The following is a 26,352-nucleotide window of genomic DNA, read 5'->3' on the forward strand; positions in this document are numbered from 1 at the left end:
CCCCAAGTTGCTAGTAAGATAGGGCAAGGGCAAAACACAGATTTTAGGATGTTTCTAGGAGGATAATGAGGACAAAGGACAATACATCTGTCATGACATCATCATGCAAATGATCTGGCCTCTGTATTTGCTTCAAACACTGAGATCCAAGAACACAATTATTTCATCTGTGTGACAAAGCTATGGTGCACATGCTATATGCAAAACCTATGGGCTCCACTTTGAGAATGATGTAAGCAAGCTGGGATGTGTTTAAAGAAGAAAGGACTGTATTTTGTTGCCTCCATGTCCAATAGCAGCTCCAGGAAAGCTACCAACTCTTTCTTGTGCTTAGATCAGTGGTGGTTAAACTGGGGATAATTACCCAAATTGACAATTTGGCCCATCCTGAGACAATGGAACAACTCATAAGGGCTTGTTTGTGAGTTGAAGATTTGGATGGAGACAACTATTACTGAGATGTTTGTGTAAAACAATAGAGCCTTTTTTTCTGTGGGAGTAATGACTCCAACTGGTGCAGAATGTGGTGGCACAGATAGTAAATGTTGCCAGATATTTGGCACATGTAACACTACTTTTGTGTGAGCTGCACTGGTTACTGGTGGATTTCCAGGTGCAATCCAAAGTACTATTTGGATTACCTTTAAAACCTTGCATGGCTTAGGACTGGGGTATCTGAGGGATTACCTTTTTTCAAGAGTTTCTACCTGTCCAACCATGTAAAGCAGAATGATCATGCTGCACAACACATTCTGCACCAGTTGGAGTCATTGCTCCCACAGAAAAAAGGGTCTTTAATGAATAGCTCCATTGTTCCAAGGATATGCCAAATTATAATTTTGGGTAATTATCCCCAGTTTAACCACCACTTATCTAAGAATGTCAGCTGGCAGGACCAGAACACAAACCTTTTCTGCAGTGGCCCTTGCACTATGGAAACCCCCCCCCCCCAAGAGATCAGAATAGTTCCAACCATGTTAGCTTTTCATAATACCTTAAACATCTGGCTGTGTACTGGAGCCTGGGCCACTGACTATGTCAAGGACCCCATTTCCTGGCTATGTAGCCATGTATCTTGCTCCTATGTATATTTCATTGAACGGGTTTAGTATTTTTATTGGTTTGACTGTTTTATTGCTTTATTGTTGCCCATATTCATTGAGATCGATGGCAATAAAATTTTGATTGGTTGATTGATTGATTGATTGATTGATTGATGGACTGACTGACTGATTGATTGATTGAATGAATGAATGAATGAAATTAGCCGAGACTGGGAAAAGGTGTAATTTGTCAAGCAGTTGAAGAACCACTAGTTTAAATTATCAGTACAGAATAGACTGCTCTATGAATGGGATCTGAGGAATGAATCAGCTTGCAAGTTAGGAAAGTCTATGTCTTTTTTCTTCTTCTGCTGAACAGAGCTTTGACCAAACTGTTATACATAAGTGTTCCAGGTGTGGTCTACTTTTGTTTAAAAAGAAAAAGGGGAAAATTAAATGCAATGAGGGGACATAAGGGGGATGCAGGATGATGTGTAGATGCCAGCTTTTTTCAACCTAGATTGCAACTACAAGCATTTCTACCCAATTCAGTTCTTCAGAAATCACTGCTATTGGGCTGAAAAGGAATTATGTTAAGGTGGGAGGATTAAGGATCTTGGGTCAGATGTTCAAAAAGTTAGATCAGCAAAAATTGTATTAGGACTTTTCCAGAAGACAAAGCTCATTCTCAGCAGTAGTAAGAAGTGTAATTGTGAGGAAGCAAAAGATGCCTTACTTCACAGAAGACACTTTTAAAAAGGTATCTAGAAGGCATATACTTCTATATTAATAAAACCTTCCCAACTCAGAACTCAATTAAAAGAAACCATTTTTTATAATAGATGATTACTTTAAAAAAGGAAATGAAAATATTCTTTAAGTTTATCACTTCTTAAAAAGGATAAACATATGGAATTCTATATTTCTGTATTGTGTAAGGGATTACACAAACTTTTTAAAAGAAAGAATGGGAGAAACTTTCAATCGGGAATTATAAAATTGGTAGGTAGAGGATGCTGGTCATTAATGATGAGATTTTATATGATTCAGTCCACAATTCAACCAATACAGCTTTGCCCCCAAAACTAGATGGACATGCCAGCTAGAAGAACCAACATTCACCCGTGACATAAATATGCTGGGAAAATGCTTTTTTCTGGACATCAATTGGACTTCATGAATCCAGCTCATAATCCATGTACTAGAAGTTCATTCACTGTTCAGAAAAGTATCATCTGGAAAGGCCCTTAGGATTCAAAATTTCTAGGTCTTCATTCCTTTTTTTAAATAACATTTTTATTAAATTATAGAATAAAATACAAAAATATTGAAAGCAAATAATAGGAGTTTTCTGGGTCTTCAGTCTGTTTGTGAAGATCTGTTGAGCACACTCAACAATTACCCCCATTTTTTTTCTCACCAGATAAATATGAAGAAGCCTTCTGAAATCAGGAACCAATATAAAACAAAGTTAAATTTGTATCTGAGCCCAACATTCTTTATGGCAAACATAAAGTCTAATAGCCGAAGTAAGTTTCTTTCTAAAATTAGTTCTAGCATGTATGAAAATCTTAAGCCCATAAATGAAAGCAACAATAATTTAAGAGCAGACCTTCTTTCTTATTTCTATTTTTTCCTGGTTGTGATGACCTTCAGTTCATTTTCTCAATTACAGAAACTGCTTTTCCAATTTTAAATCTTGGTATAATAATTGAAACTTTTTGAAATTTGAAGAGGAGGTAAAGGCCTTAGACTAGATACAAGTAAAATCAAAATATATTGAAATGTATTATGTAAATTTAAAATATAGAATATTCTACATTAACTATAGAATATAGTGAATATATTCAAAATATTAAAATAGAAATAGGGAAGAAGATTTAAGAACGCTTAAGGCATATTTTCTATAGGATACAACTAGTTGAAAATAAAGGCTAATTTAAGAAAGAAATATCTTTAAAACTTACAGTTCCATCTCGGTCTGGTGATCCTCTGTAATAAAATTAAAATAGGTTCTATTACTATATGAAGTCCAAAAATCTACATTAATTTAATTATCACCACTGCTCAATAAAATAGCTGCACTGAAAATGATTCTGCTTCTTAAAATCATATTTTTGCTTCAAATGTTTCTAACGAAACAGTATAATAAAAAAAATAAAGCAACAAACGTATCCCCAAAATCAAATTATTAAACTGCACTACTGCCTCTGTACATAAATCTCATATCATAAATAGGATTTTTCCTCACTGCCTCCTTAACCTACATTCCTCCCATCTTTAATTGGCAAAAATTATGCCAACATCAATTCTGTCACCCCCTTTTCCCAGGGGACTTCAGCTTCCAGATTCCAGTCAGCATGGCTACAGCTGAGGATTCTGAGTTGGAATCTGCAAATGTGGAAAATGTCAACACTGGGGAAAGCTGTTCTGTACACACATTTGCTTCCCTCCGCATACATTCACACATATATGGAGGGCTAGGCAACTGCATGACCTCAGAGATGGATATTCACTAGAGGTTGGGTAGCATGAAAGTAGTGTACTTATTTATACAAACTGTGGTGTTTCACAGGACTCAGCAACATTCACACAACATGCAAGCGAAAAGGCCCATACATTAATAACCACCCTAATTGGTGTAGCAATAAAACAGAGTTACCAATGCAAAACCTCTATAAATTTCTGTTTCCTAGAATGCTTCAAAAATGCCTTTCTCGCTTAATAAAAGGCATTATTTTCATCCACCTCTCTCTATAATTATTTCAGAATTGATGCTGGAGCATCACTGAAAAGACATAAAATAATCAACAATTGAATTGTATAGAGCAGTGATGGGCAACCTTTTTGGCGTGGTGTGTCAAAAATCGGCAAAAAATCGAGCATAACTCGCGTTGTGTGTCACTTCGACAAAAACATAATTTTGCGCAATTTATAGTTTAAACTACAAAAATGTATAATTGCAATATATAATTGTATTTAATAAACCAAAAACAAATTATTTAACATACCTGCTTAGTAACTTCTTTGTTCATCAGTCAATTTCGTATGTTGCCCTTGATATTATTGAACTTGTTTGGGGTGCCGTGAACCAGGGCTGTGGAGTCGGCTGCTTCCAGCTCCACGTCCTCATCAACATGCCGCTCCAGCCCGCCCCTCCTATGAATATTCCTAGTGACGTGAGGGCGAAGAATATGAATATTCATAGCGGGGGCGGGCCGGAGCGGCATGTTGATGAGGACGTGGAGCTGGAAGCAGCAGACTCCACAGCCCTGCCGTGAACTGAGATAAGTGTGGTGCGGTCATAACCGACAGTCCCAGGAGTAGACTCTCTGTGCCGGCCTGACTGGAGAGAGGCGCGCACTGTTCCCGCGCTCCTCTCCTGTGGGTCCTCCCTCACCACGCTGATGACATATGTGCGCACGGCACGCACGCCTTACCAGCAGCCCCTGCGCTCAGAAAGGGGCGGCGGCGATACAGTAAGTGAGTGTGGGCAGGGGAGATCACATGTCCCGCCCCCCCCGTTCCTCCAGCACAGATTCTTTCATCCTCGGCGGCCGTGCAGGAGCCGAGGATGAATCGCATGAAATCCTGTGCGTGTCACCCCAAATGGCTTCGCGTGTCAGCACTGACACGCGTGTCATAGGTTCGCCATCACTGGTATAGAGTACTTGTTGATGTCTTTGTTAATTCATCTGTTTCTAAACTATATTTTGACTAGCTCATTAAAAATTAGATTCTAGAGTGCTTAGAAAAGATCCTTTTAAATTATTCAGAATAATGCTAGCATTTAGCTTGGTGAACCTACAAGGCTAGATGTCATTCATTGTAAGTTCCTCCTTTTAACATTTCTGTTACTGGATTGCTGTGATTGAATTTCAGCGCTGTTATGAAGTTATGAGTGTGACTGTCAGGAAAACACCTGGATAACTGACAACACAAGTTGACTCATGTTTACATCTCCATCTCCTATTCAGATGTGTTCCTTTCATGTATAGTCCATATTTCTTTTTAATATAATTCAACCTAATTCAATTTGATTCCTTGGCAGGATGTGATTTTATGTTGTGAGCAGGATTTCCAGGAGGGATGGAGTGTATTCCACAGCTCAGTTCAGATAGTTTGTGTGAGAGAAAGAGGGTGAACACAGTTGCTCCTTAATAATCTCAGATTATATCCTTGATGTACAGTAGATAGTAGGGGGCTTCAGTTTGGCAAGATTCTGTCTATAGGTGTGGAACAATAAAAAAATCTGCCTGGAAGAATCACTACATGTCTTTCTTGATTTGGGGTGTGTGTATGACACAGATATGTTAGATTACAATTTCAACAGTTCTCAGTGAATGTGGCCACTGCTGTAGGATATGTCAGCTAAAGGATTTTTATGGCTACGTCAATATACATCCTTTCAGTCCTTGAAAAAGTATATCACAGCATAATTTGCACTGCCCTGAAATCTGAACCCTAATCTGTCTCATTAAAGCTTGTAAATGGATATATCTTTTCAGGCTTACTGTAAAACACTGAAGGGCAATGATTGGTCAATTCAATTGGTGGTGTTTTCCCATCTAGTTAGTGTTAGCAGCCACTAGGAAAGAGCATCAGCTAATGCTCTCCTTTAAGTGTGACAGGCAGGCATGAGTGAATTTGAGCAGTTATCAGGATGGAGACCTTGGCCATCTTTACACACACAAACACACTCACTCACACACGCACACACACACTTCACTACAAACATTCGTTTAGATAATTTCAGCTGGATGCCCTAGGCTACAATCTGCATTAGTGATGCAGATAGTGCACCCCAACTGTTTTATGGGCGTCTCTAACCTGATGCTAAGAAACAGCCTGTGTGCTAATACCAACTGGACCAGAGGTGGGTTCCTACCAGTTTGCACCTATTCGGTAGAACCGGTTCGTCAAATCTACCGAACCGGTTAGAAGAGGTTCCACCAGTGGACCCGGAAAGCAGGCCACACCTACAGAAGAGGTTCCAAAAATTTTTGAAACCCACCACTGAACTGTACATTCGATTTCTTAGCTGATTTGCCTCCACTGCTTTCCTTTTTTATACACATGCAAGCATACAAACACATACATGTTTTCTATCTTTAATCTACTGCCTCATATATTTAATAGGCCAATAAATCCAGGAGTTTCAATGCACTCAATGGGGCTCCCCCTTGTCATTTTAAATGGATTTTATGAATAGCTGAAAGCATCTTCCTCTAGCACCTTATTAAGTAATTTAGTCAAACCAAGTCTATGGTAAAGTTTTACCTCTTATGCAAAACTTGGCTTCACATTTTGGGCAGGACATAACAGAACTTTCTAGAACCATTGAAAACAATACTGTCAACAATGAGCATGGAGAATTCCAAAAGAATTATTCCTGCCTTTGGTTTATTCCAGCTTTAACCTTTGAATATACTTAACAGAGCAGAATAGAGATGGAAAGTGGGACATTGGGTGACATTTTCTCTATTCTGCACATTTAAACAATTTAGGGGGTGGAGGTGATAAACTATTCCATAAATCTGATCACAAAAATTATTTTATTTTACACATTATGCAAAAACATGATTTAAAACATGTCAAATAAACATAATTAAAGGAGAGGCATTTGATCAGCAGTAATCATAGTACTCAAAAAAATGGTGCAGGATGATCAAAAGAATTTTCACATATGTCAAAAATGGAAACATTCTTGTGAATTTCCTTGATCTCTCTACTTTCCAATTTTTAAGCTTTTTTGATATTTGCTATGAAACTTCTCAGGGGAAAAAAGGTGTAGGTGTGGAAAAATGTCTTCGAGAAACAGAAAGCAGCAACATACTTAAAATATTTTCCCCCTCACATATCCAGGAACTGTTAAGCATCTCACCCTGGAAAACAGTTTCATTTTAAAAACTCTTGTAAACTAACAATAGAATTTTGTGCTATACTGTAACTAAATAATCCAAGTCAATTCTTGACGGACATCAGAAAAGCTTTCTTTCTTTCTTTCTTTCTTTCTTTCTTTCTTTCTTTCTTTCTTTCTTTCTTTCTTTCTTTCTTTTTTTCTTTTTTGAAAATTGGGCCTCTACCTTCAGTAAGTCTCTATATTCACAGTGTTGAATGAATTCAATCAAACTTGCAAGCTTCATTTCTTTGACAATTTAGATAAAATATAGTTGTCCTATTAGGGAACCAGAGAAATGAGCAACTGTGCTTTCATTGTTTGTGTAAAACAGCCTCATTCATGAAACAGCTCCAGTTATGTATGTGTGTGTTGGTTTACAAATTCATATTTATAGGCCACCCACCCAACTAAAACATTATTTTGAATGACAATTAACAATAAATTCAGAATCACAAAAAAAGGAAAAGTGGTGCATTAGATAAACAGATGAAAACACCAACTAAAATAATCCATGGCATAATAAAATTGCCATCAAGGGACATATTCCCAACACAGGACCTTGGCTCAGTATTGAAGACACCAAGATAGAAAGCAGGAGACCACAATTCCAAGTCCTGCCTTAGGCATGAAAACCAGCTGGGGTTCTTTGGACCAGTCACTTTCTCTCAGCCCAACCCACCTGAGAGGACTGTTGTGGGGAAAATAAGAGAAGGAAGGTGTGTTAGATATGTTCACTGCCTTGAGTTTTATTTATTTTTTTATTTGTATCCTCAATAGTTATTTGTAAAAATGATAAAGTTAGGGTTCAAATACATATATAGATACTGTTAGAGAGGCCGGGAACCACGAGAGGGAAGGCATACCATCTAGATCTCATTAGAGGGCACTGTTCTAAGGGTGGGACAGGATCCAATCTAACTCTCTCTATCTTCAGACTGTTAATTCACAGTACATACTTACGTGGAATCGGTATCCTTTTCTTTCTTCCGTATTCCAAAGGCTTTCCTTGTACGCTTTTTCAATCCTGTGGAGACAGGAGAAAAAATAATGGGCTATATCAGGCAGCTTTAAACTGGGTTAAGTCATACAGTAGATCAGTGGTCCCCAACCTTTGGGGCAGCAGGCACTGGTTCTGTGGAGAGAGGTTTTTCCATGGACCGGAGAAAGCGTGGTTTCGCATGCTGACTGCATCCCATGGATTGGGCTTCGCTTGTTTGCGCGGCCTGGTTTTTGGCATGCCACAGCCCGGTGCCAATCCACAGGTCGGGGTTTGGAGACCCCTGCAGCAGATGGCTTAGCGGACAATCCGATTCAACATACTTGGCAGTAAGAGTTGTGCTTTAAAAATAAACAGTATTGTCATATAACGAATAAAGAATTATAGAGGACTTTATATTACACAGCTCAATAGAATGTAGAGGGCTTTTTCATGCAAAAGGAATGATTTACTATGAGTTTTACTGGTTTAATAGACAATTACAAGTGAATAATGGTTCTGTTAAAGACTAAATTATAAATGGCAAACTCCCTCAGCAGAGTAAATAAAACTAAATATTTTAAGAAATAGATACATTTTTGTTGTTTTTTACAATGCTATTTTGGTATTCCTGTCATACTCTTCTACATTAATAAATTCACACACACATACAAACAGACACAATTATAAAAGCAAACAGTTTTGATTGACATTACTTATATTTATTATATTATATTACCAATTACATTATTTATATTTTTTAAATGCTGAAGAGAACAATATCCAAAACTTCCCATCAGAGGAGATGAGCCAATATGGTCTAGTGGTGAAGGTGCTGACCTCAAAACTAAGAGATTGTGAGTTCTAGTCCTGCCTTAGGTGTGAAAGTCGACTAGGTGACTTTGGACTAGGTGACTTTTCTCAGCCCAGCCCACTTTACAGGGTTGTTGTTGTTGGGACATGAAGAAGAGGAAGAATATTAGGTATGTTAGCCACCTTTAGTTATTAAGTAATTAAGTTTACTCTCTTTGAAAAAAAAAGATAAATGAAAAAGTTCTTTTTATCAAACTGGATGAGAATTTAAAAAAAAACTAAATACAGAAGTGTCAGCCTCTGCTTTGCTGCTGCTTCGGCTGCCATTGAAACGGGGAGGGGGGGCATGGTATTTGGGAGGGGTTTACTTGAGGAAGATTCTGGAGTTCTGCTGCCTGTTGGACTGCACATGCGGAGGAGGTTCCCGCCAAGGCCAACGGCACCGACATTCCATCTTGGTGATGCCTTTCGAAGTTATCTCACACCTGACAATTGGGAGAATTATGATTGGACTGCAACTGGGATGCCAAGGGGTGGGGAATGGGATATTTTAAATATCACTCGCTTTCGCGCCTAAATAATCAGTCTTCGCTTTGCTACGCTTCTGATCATTTATAATTAGTAAAAGTACACTTGATTTCTATCAATGGAGTCTTGTGGTTTTCTTTCCTAATTACTCAATGAAGGAGTGCTGACAAGAAGACACTGAACTCACAGCAATCTTCTACAGTTGAAAAGTTGTTTAATGGACCTGTAATTTGGTAGGTTACTATTTTTTAAATAACCTGCCTGCAGCAAGTTGTTATTTAGTTATTTTCTTAGAAATCTATTTAGTATCTTAACTAATACACTGTAGGGGCTATACAATTGCTATTTTTGTTTTGCACTTATCAATGTTTTAGATTTATGACCCGGGTTACAATTGCATTAACATAATAACGGAGGAGTAAATGTTATATTGTATGATTTATTCTGGTACTTGTTGGATTATTATTGTATTTACTTGCTTCACTTTGTTTTCGTTCTTATACATTTTTGCTGGTCATTGACCAAATAAACATTATTGATTGCTACTATCAGTTCTGCCTTCATTGCAATACAATGCTGGGAACAGAAGCATTGCACCTATCTTCACTTAGCTTTAGGGCTGCAAGCGATTCCATACACTTTCCCCTGTGGTATAATCCATCTCCTTTTTTTCAATCCTTGAATGAAAATAAAAACCTTCCCTGAAACCTCCCTACCCATGTTTACATGAACATTGTGTAAGCCAGAACAAAATAGCTTCTCTTAGCTTCGCAGAGCTAGCTCACAACTTGTTGCTACAGTGACACCCACCCATTTAACCTCCAGAGGTCAAACTAATGATTGTCTTGCTACTCAGACACACCTTCGTTTCCTGAGAGTATCTTTAGAGAGTAGAATCTGCACAACTGTGTTAGTTTGCTGGGGCAACAGGGTCATCAGAAGGACAGATACATAAGGACTGAGGGTGGAAGCAGAGAAAATCTGATATCCTAGGCATTGTGTAACCAGACCGGGCTACTGCAAAGATAAAACTAAAATACACATTTTGAACAGTCCTTCCATCCAACGAAAGGCTACATCAGAGATTATAAGGAGTCAAATCTAAATCTGCCATGGAATTTGCTATGCATTGCAGCCAGCAACGGCAGTTCTGAGTCTTTATAGGAGCCAAGGTGGCGCAGTGGTTAAATGCAGCACTGCAGGCTACTGCTAGATCAGCAGGTCAGCGGTTCAAATCTCACCGGCTCAGGGTTGACTCAGCCTTCCATCCTTCCGAGGTGGGTAAAATGAGGACCCAGATTGTTGGGGGCAATATGCTGACTCTCTGTAAACCGCTTAGAGAGGCCTGAAAGGCCTATGAAGCGGTATATAAGTCTACTGCTATTACTACTGCTATTGCTATTATACCTTATGGAGGTAATCCTCGACTTATGACCACAATAGAGTCCTACATTTCTGTAAAATGCTAAATGAGACATTTGTTAAGTGAGTTTTGCCCCATTTTACTACCTTTCTTGCCACATTTGTTAAGTGAATCACTACAGTTGTTAAGTGAGTAACCCAGTTGTGAAGTGAATCTGGTTTCCCCATTGATTTTACTTGTCAGAAGGTCACAAAAGGTGATCACATGGCCCTGAGACATTGCAACCATCCTAAATATGAGTCAGTTGTGAAAGCATCTGAATTTCGATCACGTGACTGTGGGGATGCTGTGATGGTGTGAAAAATGGTCATAAGTTCCTGTAACTCCGATCACTAAACGAATGGTTGTAAGTTAACGACTATCTGTGTAATAAAGGGATTTATAACATACTTGTCTAAGGTGACCAGATTTTAACATTGGTAAAGAGAGACACCATTGACGGGAGGGGGAGGGGCGTTCTTGATTAAAAAAATTTTAAAAATCGGGACGTGGGGCAAATTGTTCACATGTGCATGCTCACATTTGTGAACCAGTAAGATTCACCACTGGTCCTAAGTCACTTTTTTTAGTGCTACTGTAAATTGATTAGTCATTAAATGAACCGTTGTAAGTCAAGGACTAGCTGTACTGTTCTAAACAAAAAACCTGTAACCATATATCCCCATATCCATTAGTCTGATCAGCCCTTGTAACATATATCACAGCCTTCAAGATGGGGACATCTGCAATAGGAGATCAAAAAAGATAGTTTTCAATTATAGGCTGGAACCAGCATCTTGACTATTCTGACTCCCCACAACCCTACTTCATGTTAATATAAAGAAATTAGGTGGATGCAATTCCATATTTAATTCAAATTGACTTACAATCGTCTGTGTGTGTGTGTATGTATGTACACAGTATATCATATACATATAGCATTGTAAAAGTGAAATTTCCACCTATTGTCACTCATATACTGGGTTCCTAAATTTATCTAAGTTCCTGTTAATTTTAATCGTTTTATATTGCTGTTTTATTGTATTGTAAGCTTCTCAGTATCACTTTGGATAGTAAGATGAGTGGCATATAAATTTAATAAATAAATGAATAATACTCATTAACTTATCATACCTATCTATAGATAAATGCAAAAAGCAATTAAACAAGCATTTTCAAGAGGAGAAAAGTACCTTGAGTCTAAAAGATAACCTCTTGGGATTAGGGGGCATGATTTTGTTCCTTGATTTGGCAGATATGCCATCTTAGCAAAACGTTTCAGAATCCAATCCTTAAACCTAAATCATAGTTTGCCGGTTGCCTGAAGAAATATCATCTGTTACTGAGATGGATTAGAACTAGTTAAACAACAAGCCTTCCTTGAAAGGCAGGGAAACCAAGTTGCTTAAGCGTTTTGAAGCAAATATCATTTAAAGGTCTTACTTAACTCCAAGTGATCTTTTGCATATTGGGGAGGTAAGTAGGCTAAAAACAATTCAGCCTTTTATTTCCTATCAATTCTGGCGCAAGGTGATGGTTTAAACCCCCCTCCCCACACATCAATAGCGCGGAGGCTGAGGAAAATGAGAGCGGAGAATCGAGCTGCTCATTTTTCCGCAACCTGGCGGGGCAGAGGAAACGAGGTGGCCTCAGGTGACAGCCCTTTGGAGGCGTCGCTTCTCGGGCCGAGCCCAGGTGTGTCTGTAATAAAGCCCATGGTAAAGTGGTTGCCACCGCAGCTCCAGCTGCCTGGTAACCGGGTCCTGCCCCTTTAAGCCACCAGAGGATGGGACGGAGGCGGAGAAATCCTTTCCATCCCAACCTCTGTCCGGTTCCTCCGGCGCTCCCATGGGTCGCTGGGTCCTGGAGCCGTCGCCCTTACCCCTTTCTCCTTTCACGTGCTCACTCCCCACCCCATGCGGGCGGCGGAGGGGAAGGAGTCTCTGGTGGCTGCAGCAGCAGCAGCAGCAGAAGCGGTGGTGACGGCTGGAGCACAAATCCGGGCAGGTGGCTCTGGATCTCCCTTCCCCGAGCATGTCCCGTTGCTGCTGGTGCTGCGGCGGGAGGAGCGAGCAAGCCACCGACCGACCCCGCACGTCCCATCGCCGACTCCAACTCGGCAGGCGAAGGGGCGAACTCTCATTAGCAGCGGGGATGGTTAAATGTTACATCAGAAGATTGATGGGGTATTTTAGAATGCAATCAGTGCAATAACAACTAAACAGGCAGGCATGCCAAGTGGCACAGGACGGGCAAGAATTTACCAGGGGCTTTTTAATTAGGGGTGGAGGGAGATGGACCTCAATTCAGGACCGCGTGAGGGAGTCCTGTTTTTTCAAGCAAGAATTCTCAAAGAGCAGTTGCTGCTGCGAACGAAAAGCAGCTTTTAACCCCAAGCACGATGCCACGAATGTCACTATTTCCATCCGAGCCGCCACCACAATCCTTGCATGCCGGCAAGAAAGAGGAAGTGAGAAGAAAAAATAAATAAATAACCACCCTCCCAAGCAGCTGTAGCTTGCAAAGGGCAACGTTGCAATGAGGGTCGTACTCCTGACCCTCTAAAACTCTCGGGAAACTCCTTCGCAGCCATGGGGGGGGGGACCCCATCACAGGAGCAGCCCCACTGGCGGGAGAACGACGGGACAGCTGCGAAAAGGCACAAGGGGGGGAGATTGACAGCAAGGGTCCGTCCCACCGCTCACCTTAAAGCTCTTGCCTAGCTGAGCTCTGGGTTTGCAGCCGCTGCTCGCCATTCCCTCAACTCAGAGTATGGAGCGCGCGCAAAACCCTGCCATGCGGGACTCCCCGCAAACCTCTTGCATATTCCCCCCCTGCTCGCTCCGTCTTACCAGATTTCCGGGGGTATCTGTAGAGGGAATTGGACGGGACATCCACCTCTTCCACTCTGGCGTTCTGCCGGCTGGTGAGCGCTCCCATGCTTCAGGCACAGCGGCAGAGGGTATCCAGGGTTGTGGAGGGGGGCAGAGAGGAGGGGGGTGCGTCAGCTTCCCAGTTCGCGGCAGACCTTTTCTAGCCGGCGCAAAGGACTTCCCCGGACTTGCTTTGCTGAGCGGGGGCTTTAGTAGAAAGGAAAGCAACTTCAGAGCTGGTATCAGGCTGGCAAAGGCTTCCCACTGCCGGCATGACTTTGAAGGGCTGGCTTGCTTTCCGTGCGGGCCGACGTGGAAGGCAAGCAAGCCAGCCCTTCAAAGTCATGCCAGCACTTTAGCGTGCCCCTCGGCCGCCATTCAGTGAAACATGTTTCGCTGAATGGCGGCCGAGTTCTAAACTGCCGGCATGACTTTGAAGGGCTGGCTTGCCTTCTGCGCGGGCCGACGTGGAAGGCAAGCAAGCCAGCACTTCAAAGTCATACCGGCACTTTAGCGTGCCCCTCGGCCGCCATTCAGCAAAACATGTTTCGCTGAATGGCGGCCAAGTTCTAAACTGCTGGCATGACTTTGAAGGGCTGGCTTGCCTTCTGCGCGGGCTGACGTGGAAGACAAGCCAGCCCTTCAAAGTCATGCCGGCACTTTAGCATGCCCCTCGGCCACCATTCAGCAAAACATGTTTCGCTGAATGGCGGCCGAGTTCTAAACTGCCGGCATGACTTTGAAGGGCCGGCTTGCTTTCCGAGTGGGCCGATGTGGAAGGCAAGCGGCAAGCCAGCACTTCAAAGTCATGCTGGCACTTTAGCGTGCTGGCAGGCAGGGCTGGAGCGAGCGAGCGTGCTCCGTCCCGGTGGGTGCATGAGCGGAGCACTTTTCCAGCGCTCCTGTGCCTGGAGAGCTCCGTCTGCATATGAGCTGGGATCCGCCGTTTGCACTCCCTTGCTCCGCCCCGCCACCCGCCTTCCCTATCTAGGGCCTCCTCCAGCAGAAGTAGCAGAGTCGCGTCGAGCTCCTCTCTGCCTTCCTCCGTGCTCTTCCCGCCCGGATGCCCAAAAGCCTCCCAGCCCGCCCGGCCTGGGGCAAGTCAGCTGCAGTGCAGCAGGCGGCGATCCCACCACCATCTGCCCGCTCACTCACCCCGCCCATCACTTACTCTGAGTTCGGAGAAGAAGCGGTGGCCCCAGGTGGCTCTTTTCACGGAGGCTTTCCCACGGCTTGTCCGGAAGTGGGGCTGGAAAGGCGAGCTTGCTCCCCCGCCCATCCACCCGCTCAGTCGCTACGCTACCCCACCCATGCGAGCGGCAGGGGATGGGCGGAGGAGTGAGTTGAAGAAGGCGCCAAAATTAAGCGGGATCTTTTGGGAATGGCCCAGGACGTGGGAAAAATTATGAGAAGGCATGCCTGTCCCGCCAAATGCAGGACGTCTGGTCACCTTATACTTGTCACTAAGCATTTTTAGAAGAATAACAATAACAAATAACAAAACCTGCCATCCTGGGCCCAGATGGGAAGCCAGGTTCTGCCAGACACAAGCCAGGACAAGTGAGTGATGGAGGAGGAACACCTCCTTAAAAAACCTTGGGCCAGCTGCCCCGGCTGGTAGCACCTTGTAAGGGCCTCTTTCCAGGGTTACAGCAGAAGGTAGTCAACGGTTTTGAAGGCAGAAGAGGGCTCTATGCCCCAACGGCAGATAAAGCAGCAGAACCATCTTATAGGAGAAGGGAAACTCTGATTACAAACCTCCACTGCCTTGTGGTTATATCTACTACTGGAAAAGGCTTCAGAAGTTAACCTCGAGGCAAAATCCGGAGCCGGAGTCCCAGAAGCAGTTCGTGACTGTGTACAACTACGTTCTGGTAACTCCTGCAATACAGCTGGAAGAAATGGTATTGGCTCTGCCATTCCATTGGACTATTTCAGCGATGTGCCCATCTGCACCACGCTTGCCCCGCCCACTGCTCACTGATTGGCTGGCTCCCCAATCGCCCTGCCCATCTCTAAGAGTCCTATCTAAACCTTAAAGTCTTAAAGCAGTCAAGTTTGAACATCCCTGGGTTTTTTTTCTAAAGGATTAGGGGTCCAAGGGTCTTGTAACTTGACAGCTTTAAGACTTGCACACTTCAATGCCAGAGTTCCTGAGCCAACATGACTGGAGGAGGAATTCTGGAGTTGAAGTCCACAAGTCTTAAAGCTGTCAAGTTTGAACACCTCTGGGGTTTTTTTCCCCTAAAGGGTTAGGAGTGCAAGGGTCTTGTAACTTGACAGCTTTAAGATTTGCATGCTTCAAATGCCAGAGTTTCTGAACCAACATTTTGGTTGCTAAGCAAGAGCATTGTTAAGTGAGTTTCACCACATTTTACAAGTTGGCCACCCCCACCCAGTCACATGGCTGGCATGCCACTCCCACCCGGTCACAGGGCTGGCAAGCCACTCCCACCCAGTCACATGTTTGGCAAGCCACTCTCACAAAGCAGGCCACACCTACAGAAGAGGTTCTAAAAAATTTTGAAACCCACCACTGGTATAGGCCCATTTAATACTATCAATTAAATATATTTTATTTTTTGTACAAGGTACTGCATCAGGTATTGCATATAATCCAGGTATTTAAACCATTCCCAGTATTTTCAGAACTTGAATGACATAAAATATTTTGTGTAAATTTAGTGTAAAGTCAAATAATGCTTTGTATTTTTCTGACTCCTTCAATATATTTCATTGTTGGAAAAAAAGAGAAGAAACAATTATCTTCAGAGAAACAAGAACAATTTGATTGGTTGGCATGGCCATTTGATATGCTCATTAATATTTTACTGAACTTCTTTACAAGAAAGAATAGCAGATGTCACATAGGGGACTAATGCTTAGAAATGCTGGCATGAGACAGTAGTCTTATAATGCAAAGTGAAAATATATTTTTCAGAGTATAAGACACACCTTTTTCCTTCAAAAAAGAGGCTGAAAATCTGGGTGTGTCTTATACACTGAATACAGCATTTTTTTGCCTTCTGAAACCCTGCCCCCTTTACCAAAATGGCCGTGCATAGCTTTTAGGAGGCTTTCAGAGTGCTCCTGGGGGCTGGGGAGGGCAGAAATGAATGAAAAATGGGCCGTATTTTTGCTCAATTGTGCCCCCCTACGTCTCATGTCTTTTTTAAAAAATTGCCATTTTGCTTGTCGTTGTCCCCCCCGGTCCCCCCCCCCCCGGAGCACTCTACAAGCCTCCTAAAGGCTATTCATGCCCTTTTTGGGGGAAAAAATTGGAACCGTTTTCGCAAAACATGGGCCATTTTTGGAAGGTCTGCAGAGTGAAAAAACTTTTTTTAAAAATTTGCCTCTTCAAAGTCTTGGTGCGTCTTATACTCCGGTGCATCTTATACTCTGAAAAATGTGGTATATAACTCTTAATTTAGGTTAGAATGTTGGAAACCAACATGGCTAATAGTTAAAATATCAAGATCCGGAGTCATACAGAATTGTAAGTAAACATAATGAAAGCCAATTGGGTGTAATTAAGGTACCAGACTAGAAACCTGGAGAGCAGAGAGCAGACGATTCCAAAGTCTTGCCAGAACTGCAGGGATCCAGGGAGTCACCAGAAGCCAATATTGAATTGAAGGTGTTAAAAACAATAAAAAAACAATAAAACCACAACATACTTGTAATAGAACATTCCAATTATACTTGTAATAGAACATTCCAATTAAGCACAGGTATCACACTCCCTCCAGATTAATCAGATATTATCTTTGATATCACCAAGTTGTCAAAGACACCATCTATAGTGAGATATTATAACTATCTAAATGTTTCCATAAAGGCAGATGGTCGTTTTACAATGGATTCTCACTTACTTATAAGAGGAAAACAGATTGAGAATTATTTGAAAGAAAAGTGATAAATTGTTATTTTTAAGAGATCAGAAAACCACCCCTCAACTACAACATTTTGGAGGAGGAGGAGGAGGAGGATGAGGAGGAGGAGGAGGAGAAAGAAGAGGAATAAATATTCAAAAGTTCCCTCAAATAATGATTTGCCACCCACTCTTGATGGATTGAAGCAATATTGCCATATTTTTTTTAGAGTTAGAAATGGTTAGGACAGCTAATTTATAGGCAGCTTATTTTCTTTTATTATATTAGCAGTTTATTAGTTATTCCATATTATTTCAGGTTAGAGGTAGAGGAAAATATTTCATGAAATTCAAGTGAAATGATAAAAGTTGTTTATCATACATACATTCAATCTCTGCACACCTTTTGCATATTTATATTGTTTCCACAACTACTGAGTGAGAGATGAGAGATGGACACACTCTCACCCTCAGAAAAGTATCCTTCTGCTGAGGAGCCAATGTCGTGACGAGATGGTTGTGTGGTCTCAATGCTCTGAGACCACAGCCAATACTTTTGCCACTGGGTGGTCCAAACGGGCCTAAACCATCCCGAAGAGACGGTGAACAGGAAGAATATGTCTTGCTGATCTTGGGGATATCGCAAAATCCTCGAAAGAAGCAAGAGAAGATCTTCAAGCCGGTGACAAAAATTCCAGCCACAAGGCTGACAAAGTCGGGATGGCCCAAAACAGAAGGATACAGAAAGAGAAAGTGTTTCCAGCTGATGAGGGATTTTTATTGTTTTAAATATGAGTCTGCCTATAAAACTCAAAAACCAATTTAAATTAAAGAATAGAAGAAACAAGTGGTGGAATTGAATTTGGAATGGTTTTGGACAGTGGTTATCTTACTTTTTAAATGTTATTTACATGGATCGAATCTATGCAAGCCTTTTGAAATGGATGGATTAAGCGTTCTTCTTCTACCTTCTCTTTGTGACTCTCTGTAATTTACAGACTAAAGCTTTCTGCTCTTATTGTTGTGGGTATTTACAAAAAGAAACTCTTTAAGAGTGTCTCTGCTCTGAAGGCTTGGAAATACTCGGAGCTTTGAGTATTCAAAATGGAACTTTTTTCTTCTTCTTTTCTTTCAGATTGCTTTGACTTGGAGCCTCAGGGCTTTGTTCTCTTGGATACACACTGATAAGAATGCACAGATGTCCCTTTGATGTTCAACCAGCGTTCTTTGTGAACCTATGCTTTAATTTTGTTGATCTTCTAAGCCAGAGTAGCTGTGTTTGTCAAAATGACACACACCCAAGGAAAAATAGAGGTCTTGACTTTGCAAGATATACTTTCAGAACTACAGAAATTATTAAATAGAGAAGAGAAACAACTGGAATACCTAGAGCACATAACAAGAAAATATGATGAAAAAAATGAAAATGTTCATCAAATGCAAAACGGGGTGATTGAAACACAAAACACCAAAGTAGAAAATGAATATAAAGAGACTAAACCTGCTGATATCTATGGTAATTGGTTTTTTCCTGAAAATGGAATACAGAAAGAGGAATTAAATGGAGAGGAAATCTACTTCAAGGGTCAAGATATACAAGAAGATAAAATTAAAGAACCTATGGACTTAAAGAAAGAAATTCCACTAGCAAAAGTTTTGATAACACTGCTGACAATCAAAGACAAACTGAATAAGGAAACAGAAAGAGGGCATCAAGATTATATGAGAGATCTTATAAGCAAGGAGTTGCTAAGAGAAGTCCATACAAAGCTGATCAAGAAGATGACTAGAGGATTGGTACCACAAATTGCAGAAGATATGAGATTGTTTTGTTATTGGAAAGATACAGGTTGATAGATGGAAGAATATAACTTAAAACTAGTTAAACTTAGTGAAACTTAGTAATAATAGATATAATTAAATAAATAATTGATAATGATAATAATGTATACAATGTGTTGTGTTATGATAAATAATAATTGGATATGAATATTGAATGGTACTCATGAAAGGAAGATTAGAAATCCTTTTGGATTATATACAGAGGTTAATAAAAAGAATTAAATTAGATATAGTTAAGTTTTGATTATTAGGAGGAAAATGTTATGATACAGGATATAGTCAAATAAAGGAGGGATAACGATGACAACCTATATACATGAGTATAATATAAGGAAACTGGATGAAAATTGCAAACAGTGATTTGGAAAGGAGGATTAGAAAAGTCTGTTATTAAATATTATGGATGTTTAGCTAGAATAAGACATAAGGATTCAGTGTTATTGGAGGATTTTAGAAATATTAAATGAAATGCCAGTATGTGGTTATGTATTAAATTTTGGTATAGTTTATGATGAAGGATGTTTAAATAATTATAGTCAAACATAAACGGAGGTATAAGAGTACCATGTATAAATATTTGAGTTAAAATACTTGAGTTAATATGAATTATGCTTGATGACTGTGGAAGAGATGCATGAAAACCTTTTGTAACCAACTGATACACTTTCTACAGTATGTATGGATGAGAATTTTTAATTTTGTTTTTATGTTTAAAAATAAAAAAAATGGCAAAAAAAGGAAAAGTATCCTTCTCTCTAGTGATTCAAGTCTGGACATGCAATTGAATTTTCTGGAAGAGCTTGAATTCTTCACGGAAATTTGGGGTGTAGAAAATGCATCTCTTAATTTTCTGTCTTTCCCTCTGCAGATATTGTACAAATCATTAATTTTAAAAATAAAATAAAACTAGTGTCTTACATCCCCCATCAATAAATATATTGCCTTTTCCAGGATTAGTTTATCCTTCCTGCAGTAGATTTTCGTATGCTAGGTATACACAGTCTACTCATCTTGTTAAATATTTGCAAAATGGATGTATACACAGTCTACTCATCTTGTTAAATATTTGCAATGGATGCACCAGTAATCATCTGAGGCATTTTTCACTACAGAATATAGAATTATGGCTTTTTCTGGTCAAGTAAACCAGAGTTTTTATGATCGCTGTTTAAAGACAGTTATACAGGAAAATAATACCTGACTTCATAGTTGCATATCACAGTATTAGATTTCAGTCTTGTATCCTCAGATACTGATGTGTTAGGTATTGTAGACAGTAGAGAAGGTGACTTTGATGGAGATATGCAGGGTTTGTTGCCAAGACAAAAGTGGCCAAATCAGTTTTAAGTCCAGGGTAAAATAACATTTCATTCATTTTGAAATAACATTTCAGGCAGACATCTCCCTAATTTACTGAACAATGAAAGGAGGAAGAGGTGCAGCACAATCAGACTTGCAAGATTATTTTATTATAGCAAATCTCAATAGGAGTAGTTTTAGTCTTCCTGTGGAATTGATTTCCTGCTCTGGCTTACATTGTGGAACTGACAGGTTGCTTGCACTCATAGCTCTCTATCTGATAAATAAACTATACAGTACTATGAGCTGCAAAGTTCCCAGTTCAAACCTTAGCTCAGCTCAGCCTGATGAAGATATTATATACCATAAGGCATATCATTTCAATCAAATTTCACCCATCTGATCTAAGAAGATGATACTGTACAACACAATCCAAATAAATACAAATGTCCCAATGTTAAATTACCGGTAGTTCACATTTACAGTTGTTCTATAAGAGCAGTGGCCCTGCAGGACATTGCAACATGGTGGCAGAGAACAGAAGCCAAGACAAGTCTCAAAGGTGCTTTTGCAAAAGGCAACTGGATTTTGTTTTTCCTTGAAGATGTTTGTTTCTCATTCAAGAAGCATCTTCAGTTCTGACTGGAGATCGCTTCAAAAGTTCCCTTTAAAAAAAACCCCCATCTTTGGGACAACCATGACCTAGATGACCGAGAAGCTCAATAGACATTAAGATGGTCCCTTTAGTAACCTATATGGACTGCTATGGATTGGTTGATTGGATGTGCATTTGGATTTCCTCAGCTGGAGAAGCTGGTGAATGGGGCTATGTTTGCTACTGAGATGTGCTGCGTGCTGCCACATTTGCTGCATTTCATGCCTATAGGTTAGGCATACTGAGGATGAACCTGTGCTTGTGGGCCTGGTGCTGGATGAAGGAATGGCTTGGAAGATGGGCTTCATTTGCAGCACTGGTGGTTTGGGTCATGTTTTCTGGGTTTGCATCCATTTTTCTGCCAGTGCCTCTACCCACATGATCAATATGACTCTGTGTGACCCTTCATTTGATGAGACTGACCAGAATGCTAGTTTATGGAAATTGGTGACTAGGCAAGGATGATGAGGTGGTTAGACCTTTCCTCCTGCAAAGTCCATCTTGCCTTCATCTCTATTAGCTCTAGAGAAGAGATGAACATGTGGTGTGACTCCATCTGTTAGGTAGGTGCCTCTGATTGTGTGATTCCCCCCTCCTTTGGGTGAGACCAGAGGAGAAAATTGGTTTGGTGGAGGTAAATTTGAGATTTGAGATTTTGAGAGAGATTTTATTGACATTTGTAGGCCGCCCTTTTCCCTGAGGGGACTCAGGGCGGCTCACATAAAATCAGGGAAGGGGAAATGCAGACAATAACAAAGACACATATAATAAAAACAGTAACCAACATGCATTCATCATTCGGGAGGGGCAACTATCTTCATCCCCAGGCCTGACGGGCTAGCCAGTTCTTCAAGGCTATGCGGAAGGCCTGGACGGTGGTGAGGGTACGAATCTCCACGGGGAGTTCGTTCCAAAGGGTCGGGGCGACTACTGAGAAGGCCCTCCTCCTTGTAGTTGCCAGCCGACACTGGCTGGCCGATGGAATACGGAGGAGGCCCAATCTGTGTGATCTTATTGGTCGCAGGGAGGTGATTGGCAGAAGGCGGTCTCTCAAGTATCCAGATCCACTACCATGTAGGGCTTTATGGGTGATTAACAGCACCTTGAAGCGCATCCGGAAATCGACAGGTAGCCAGCGCAGCTTGCGGAGGATAGGTGTAATGTGGGTGAACTGCGGTGCACCCACAATCGCTCGCGCGGCTGCGTTCTGTACCAGCTGAAGACGCCAGATGCTCTTCAAGGGCAGCCCCATGTAGAGCACATTGCAGTATTCCAGCCTAGAGGTCACGAGGGCCCGAGTGACTGTTGTGAGTGCCTCCTGATTCAGGTAGGGTCGCAACTGGCGCACCAGGCGAACCTGGGCGAATGCCCCCCTAGCCACAGCCGTCAAATGGTGGTCGAACGATAGCTGTGGATCTAGGAGGACTCCCAAGTTGCGAACCCTCTCTGAGGGGTATAGAATTTGACCCCCCAGCCTGAGAGATGGAATATTGGTGGAATCCTTGGGAGGGAAACACAACAGCCACTCGGTCTTTTCTGGGTTGAGCACAAGCTTGTTAGCCCTCATCCAGTCCATAACCGCCTCCAGGCCCCGGTTCATCACGTCTGCCGCTTCATTGAGTTGGCACGGGGCGGACAGATACAGTTGAGTATCGTCCGCATATTGATGGTATCTGATCCCGTGCCTGCGGATGATCTCTCCCAGCGGTTTCATGTAGATGTTGAATAGTAGGGGGGATAAGACCGAACCCTGAGGCACCCCATATGTTAGGGGCCTAGGGGACGATCTCTGCCCCCCCACTAACACCGACTGCGACCTGTCTGAGAGGTAGGAAGAGAACCACCGCAGCACGGTGCCTCCCACTCCCACCTCTCGCAGTCGTCGCAGAAGGATACCATGGTCGATGGTATCGAAAGCCGCTGAGAGGTCAAGGAGAACCAGGATGGAGGGAAATCCTCCATCTCTGGCTCTCCAGAGATCATCAGTCAATGCGACCAAAGCGGTTTCTGTGCTGTAACCGGGTCTGAAGCCTGACTGGAAGGGGTCGAGATAGTTTGCTTCCTCCAAGGACCGCTGGAGCTGAAAGGCCACCACCTTCTCAACAACCTTCCCAAGGAAGGGAAGGTTGGAGACTGGACGATAGTTATTAAGGACAGCTGGATCCAAAGATGGCTTCTTTAGGAGGGGTCTCACCACCGCCGCTTTCAGTGCGGCGGGGAAGTTCCCCTCCCGAAGAGAGGCGGTCACGACCGCCTGGATCCAGCCTCGTGTCACCTCACTGCTGCTGGTAACCAGCCATGAGGGACACGGGTCCAGTACGCAGGTGGAGGCACTCACAGCCCTCATGGCCTTGTCCACATCCCCGGGGGTAACATCCTGAAACTCAACCCAGAGATGTTCCATCTGATCCTCTTGTGCCTCGGCTGGAACTGCAGGGGTGGAGTCCAAGTCCGACCGAAACCGAGCAATTTTGTCCGCTAAGAATTGGGCATAATCCTCAGCTCTGCCCTGCAAGGGTTCCCCCGCCTCCCTTTTATTTAATAGGGAGCGGGTTATCTTAAACAGGGCGGCTGGGCGGGACTCAGCGGACGCAACCAAGGTGGCTATGTGGGATCTTTTCGCTGCCCTAAGCGCTCTGGTGTATTCCTTGGTGCAGGTGGTTACCATTGCTCGGTTCGATTCGGACTTATTGGACCTCCATCGGTGCTCTAGGCATCTCCTCCGGCGCTTCATCTCCCGGAGTTCCTCGGTGAACCAAGGGGGTCTCCGGGATCCGCCGCCTCGGAGGGGCCGTAGTGGCGCAGTCCGGTCGAGGGCCTCTGATGCTGCCGAATGCCAGGCAGCAGCCAAAGTCTCTACCGGATTGTGGGCGAAAGAATCAGGAATGACCCCAAGTTCCGTCTGGAACCTTAATGGTTCCATGAGTCGCCTGGGGCGGAACCACCTGGTCGGTTCCTCCTCCCTACAGTGGGGGTTTGGTCTCTGGAAGTCGAGCCTCAGTAGGCAATGGTCTGACCACGACAGGGGTATGATGTCGTTACCCCTCAGACCAAGATCACAGATCCACTGCTCCGAGAGGAATACGAGGTCGAGCATGTGACCCGCCGAATGGGTTGGGCCCCGAATTACTTGGGTCAAGCCCATGGCTGTCATGGAAGCCATGAACTCCTGCGCCCCATCAGAGTTTTCACCGAGCGAAGGCAAATTGAAGTCCCCCAGGACCATCAACCTAGGGAACTCAATTGCCAGCTCGGCTACCGACTCGAGGAGCGAGGAGAGGGCTGCTGCAACGCTGTTGGGAGGCAGGTACGTTAACAGCAAACCCACTTGACCCTTGAGGTCCAACTTTATCAGCAGAGACTCACACCCGACAAGCTCCGGAGCAGGGACCCTACGAGGAACTAACGACTCCCGGATGACAGCGGCCACACCCCCACCCCTTCCCTGGGCTCTCGGCTGGTGCAGCACCTGAAATCCTTCTGGGCACAGTTCTACAAGGGGGACTCCTCCCTCTGGGCCCAGCCAGGTTTCAGTAATACATGCCAGGTCTGCCCTCTCGTCTAAAATTAAGTCCCGGACGAGAGGAGCTTTATGTACCACAGACCTGGCATTTAGCGACAGCAGCCTGAGTCCAGGGTCCTGATTACTTGCGCCATCTGGTCTCGGAGTGGGACTCACAGGGCCGGAAGGAGGGATCTCTGTAATGTAGCGAACCCTCCTTCCCCGGTAATGGCCTGCCCTGAAGTCCCCGCCGTATCTGCCCCTCCCTGTTACGACCGTAATACCCCGACCCTCTCCCGTGTCTCTAGTTCCCTCAACCACCCCCATGGCCCCCGCTTCTCCCGGCAGGTCCTCCGAATCAGACATACTCATTCATTCACCCAAGCAGTCCCCACAGAAAGTTAAAACACATAAAAATACAATGATAATGAATAATAAAAGTGGGATCATTCACTCAAGCACATACAATCCCATGCACTCATCATACCAGATAAAAATTGCGCGGTTAAACGGTTGTGCGAATTGGTGAAGGCAGGATCTTAGGATTGGCCTTCTCGTTAATAAGGTCTAATGGGAGTCCGATAGAACGCTGTAAATGGTCCAGAAAAGTATATGTCCAAAAAGAAATACTAACAATGTCCACTGGAGGGAGTCTAAGTTCTTGGCACACTGCCTCTCTGATGTAATAGTGCTGGATGATGGTAAAGGTTTCAGATTAGTACCCGTGATGGAAGAAATTGGAAGAAAACCCTTACCAACTAGTGAGTGTAGCAGAAAAGGTATTCCTGTGATGTGTTTGTGTATGTCTATGTGTCAGTATGTCTGGGTACAGTGGGAGAGATGGACACTGGGCACCCTGATGGCACTGGGAGCCAATGCAGCTGAAGTGTCTCAGGGTGCCTGGCTTCCCTTTCCTGGATGGATGGCATTGAGCACCATAAGAGGAAATTGAAGGGCATGGATTGGAAGATAATGCAACCTTTGGGTGATATTGGCAACCCAAAGTATTACAATGGTGATAGGCATGGGGAAATATGGCAAGAGGCAAGGGGAGAGCCATTTGAGGGGAATGCACTGGTAGGATTGAGGTCTTCTATCAGTTTCGTGTTCCAACTCATTGATCTCAATACCTGTATCCAGCCATCAGACTTTCAGGGACTTTCAAATGCTTATTCTCAAGGCCAGATCAGTCTGTAATAAAGCCTCCCTCAACTGTGATCAATTGTTGATTAGAGGGATGACTTGGCACATATTATGAAACAGAATCAGCCAATGCGCCTGTACAGACTTCCTACACAGAAGCTTCCTTGTGGCATCCCAGAAGCTGGCACTATTTTGGAAGTGGTTATAATTCTTGCAATCTGAGAAGTGCCTTTGTTCAGCACCATCGTAATTTCAAACGGTCACTAAACAAATAGTTGCATGTCAAGGACTATCTGTAGGATAAACATATCTTCACCCAATATTTCTTCTCTTCTAGCTTTGTTTTTTATCGTTTGTATTGTTTTTAAAAATAATAATAACAACTATCTGGTATTTATTAGCTAACTTGTTTTTAGCCTAGTTGTATGCTGCACAGAAGGGTGGCTGAGTGGCTAAGACGCTGGACTTGTTGATCGAAAGATCAGCAGTTTGGCAGTTCGAAT

The 26,352-nt window shown here is 42.8% G+C and overlaps 1 protein-coding gene across 1 annotated transcript in view; it reads right to left on the reverse strand.

Annotated features, from left to right (window-relative positions):
- Positions 1 to 13,420, reverse strand: part of SGIP1 (SH3GL interacting endocytic adaptor 1) — an 82,373-nt gene extending 68,953 nt beyond the window's left edge. The window contains exons 1-3 of the mRNA XM_032217806.1: positions 13,370 to 13,420; positions 7,906 to 7,997; positions 3,011 to 3,035 (exon numbers count right to left, since the gene is read on the reverse strand). Coding sequence (XP_032073697.1) covers positions 3,011 to 3,035; positions 7,906 to 7,997; positions 13,370 to 13,420 — 168 coding nt within the window. The remainder of the gene's footprint in view (positions 1 to 3,010; positions 3,036 to 7,905; positions 7,998 to 13,369) is intronic.
- Between the last annotated feature and the right edge of the window lie 12,932 nt (positions 13,421 to 26,352).

Source organism: Thamnophis elegans, chromosome 5 (genome assembly GCF_009769535.1).
Source record: "Thamnophis elegans isolate rThaEle1 chromosome 5, rThaEle1.pri, whole genome shotgun sequence".
Classification (NCBI taxonomy): Eukaryota; Metazoa; Chordata; class Lepidosauria; order Squamata; family Colubridae; genus Thamnophis; species Thamnophis elegans.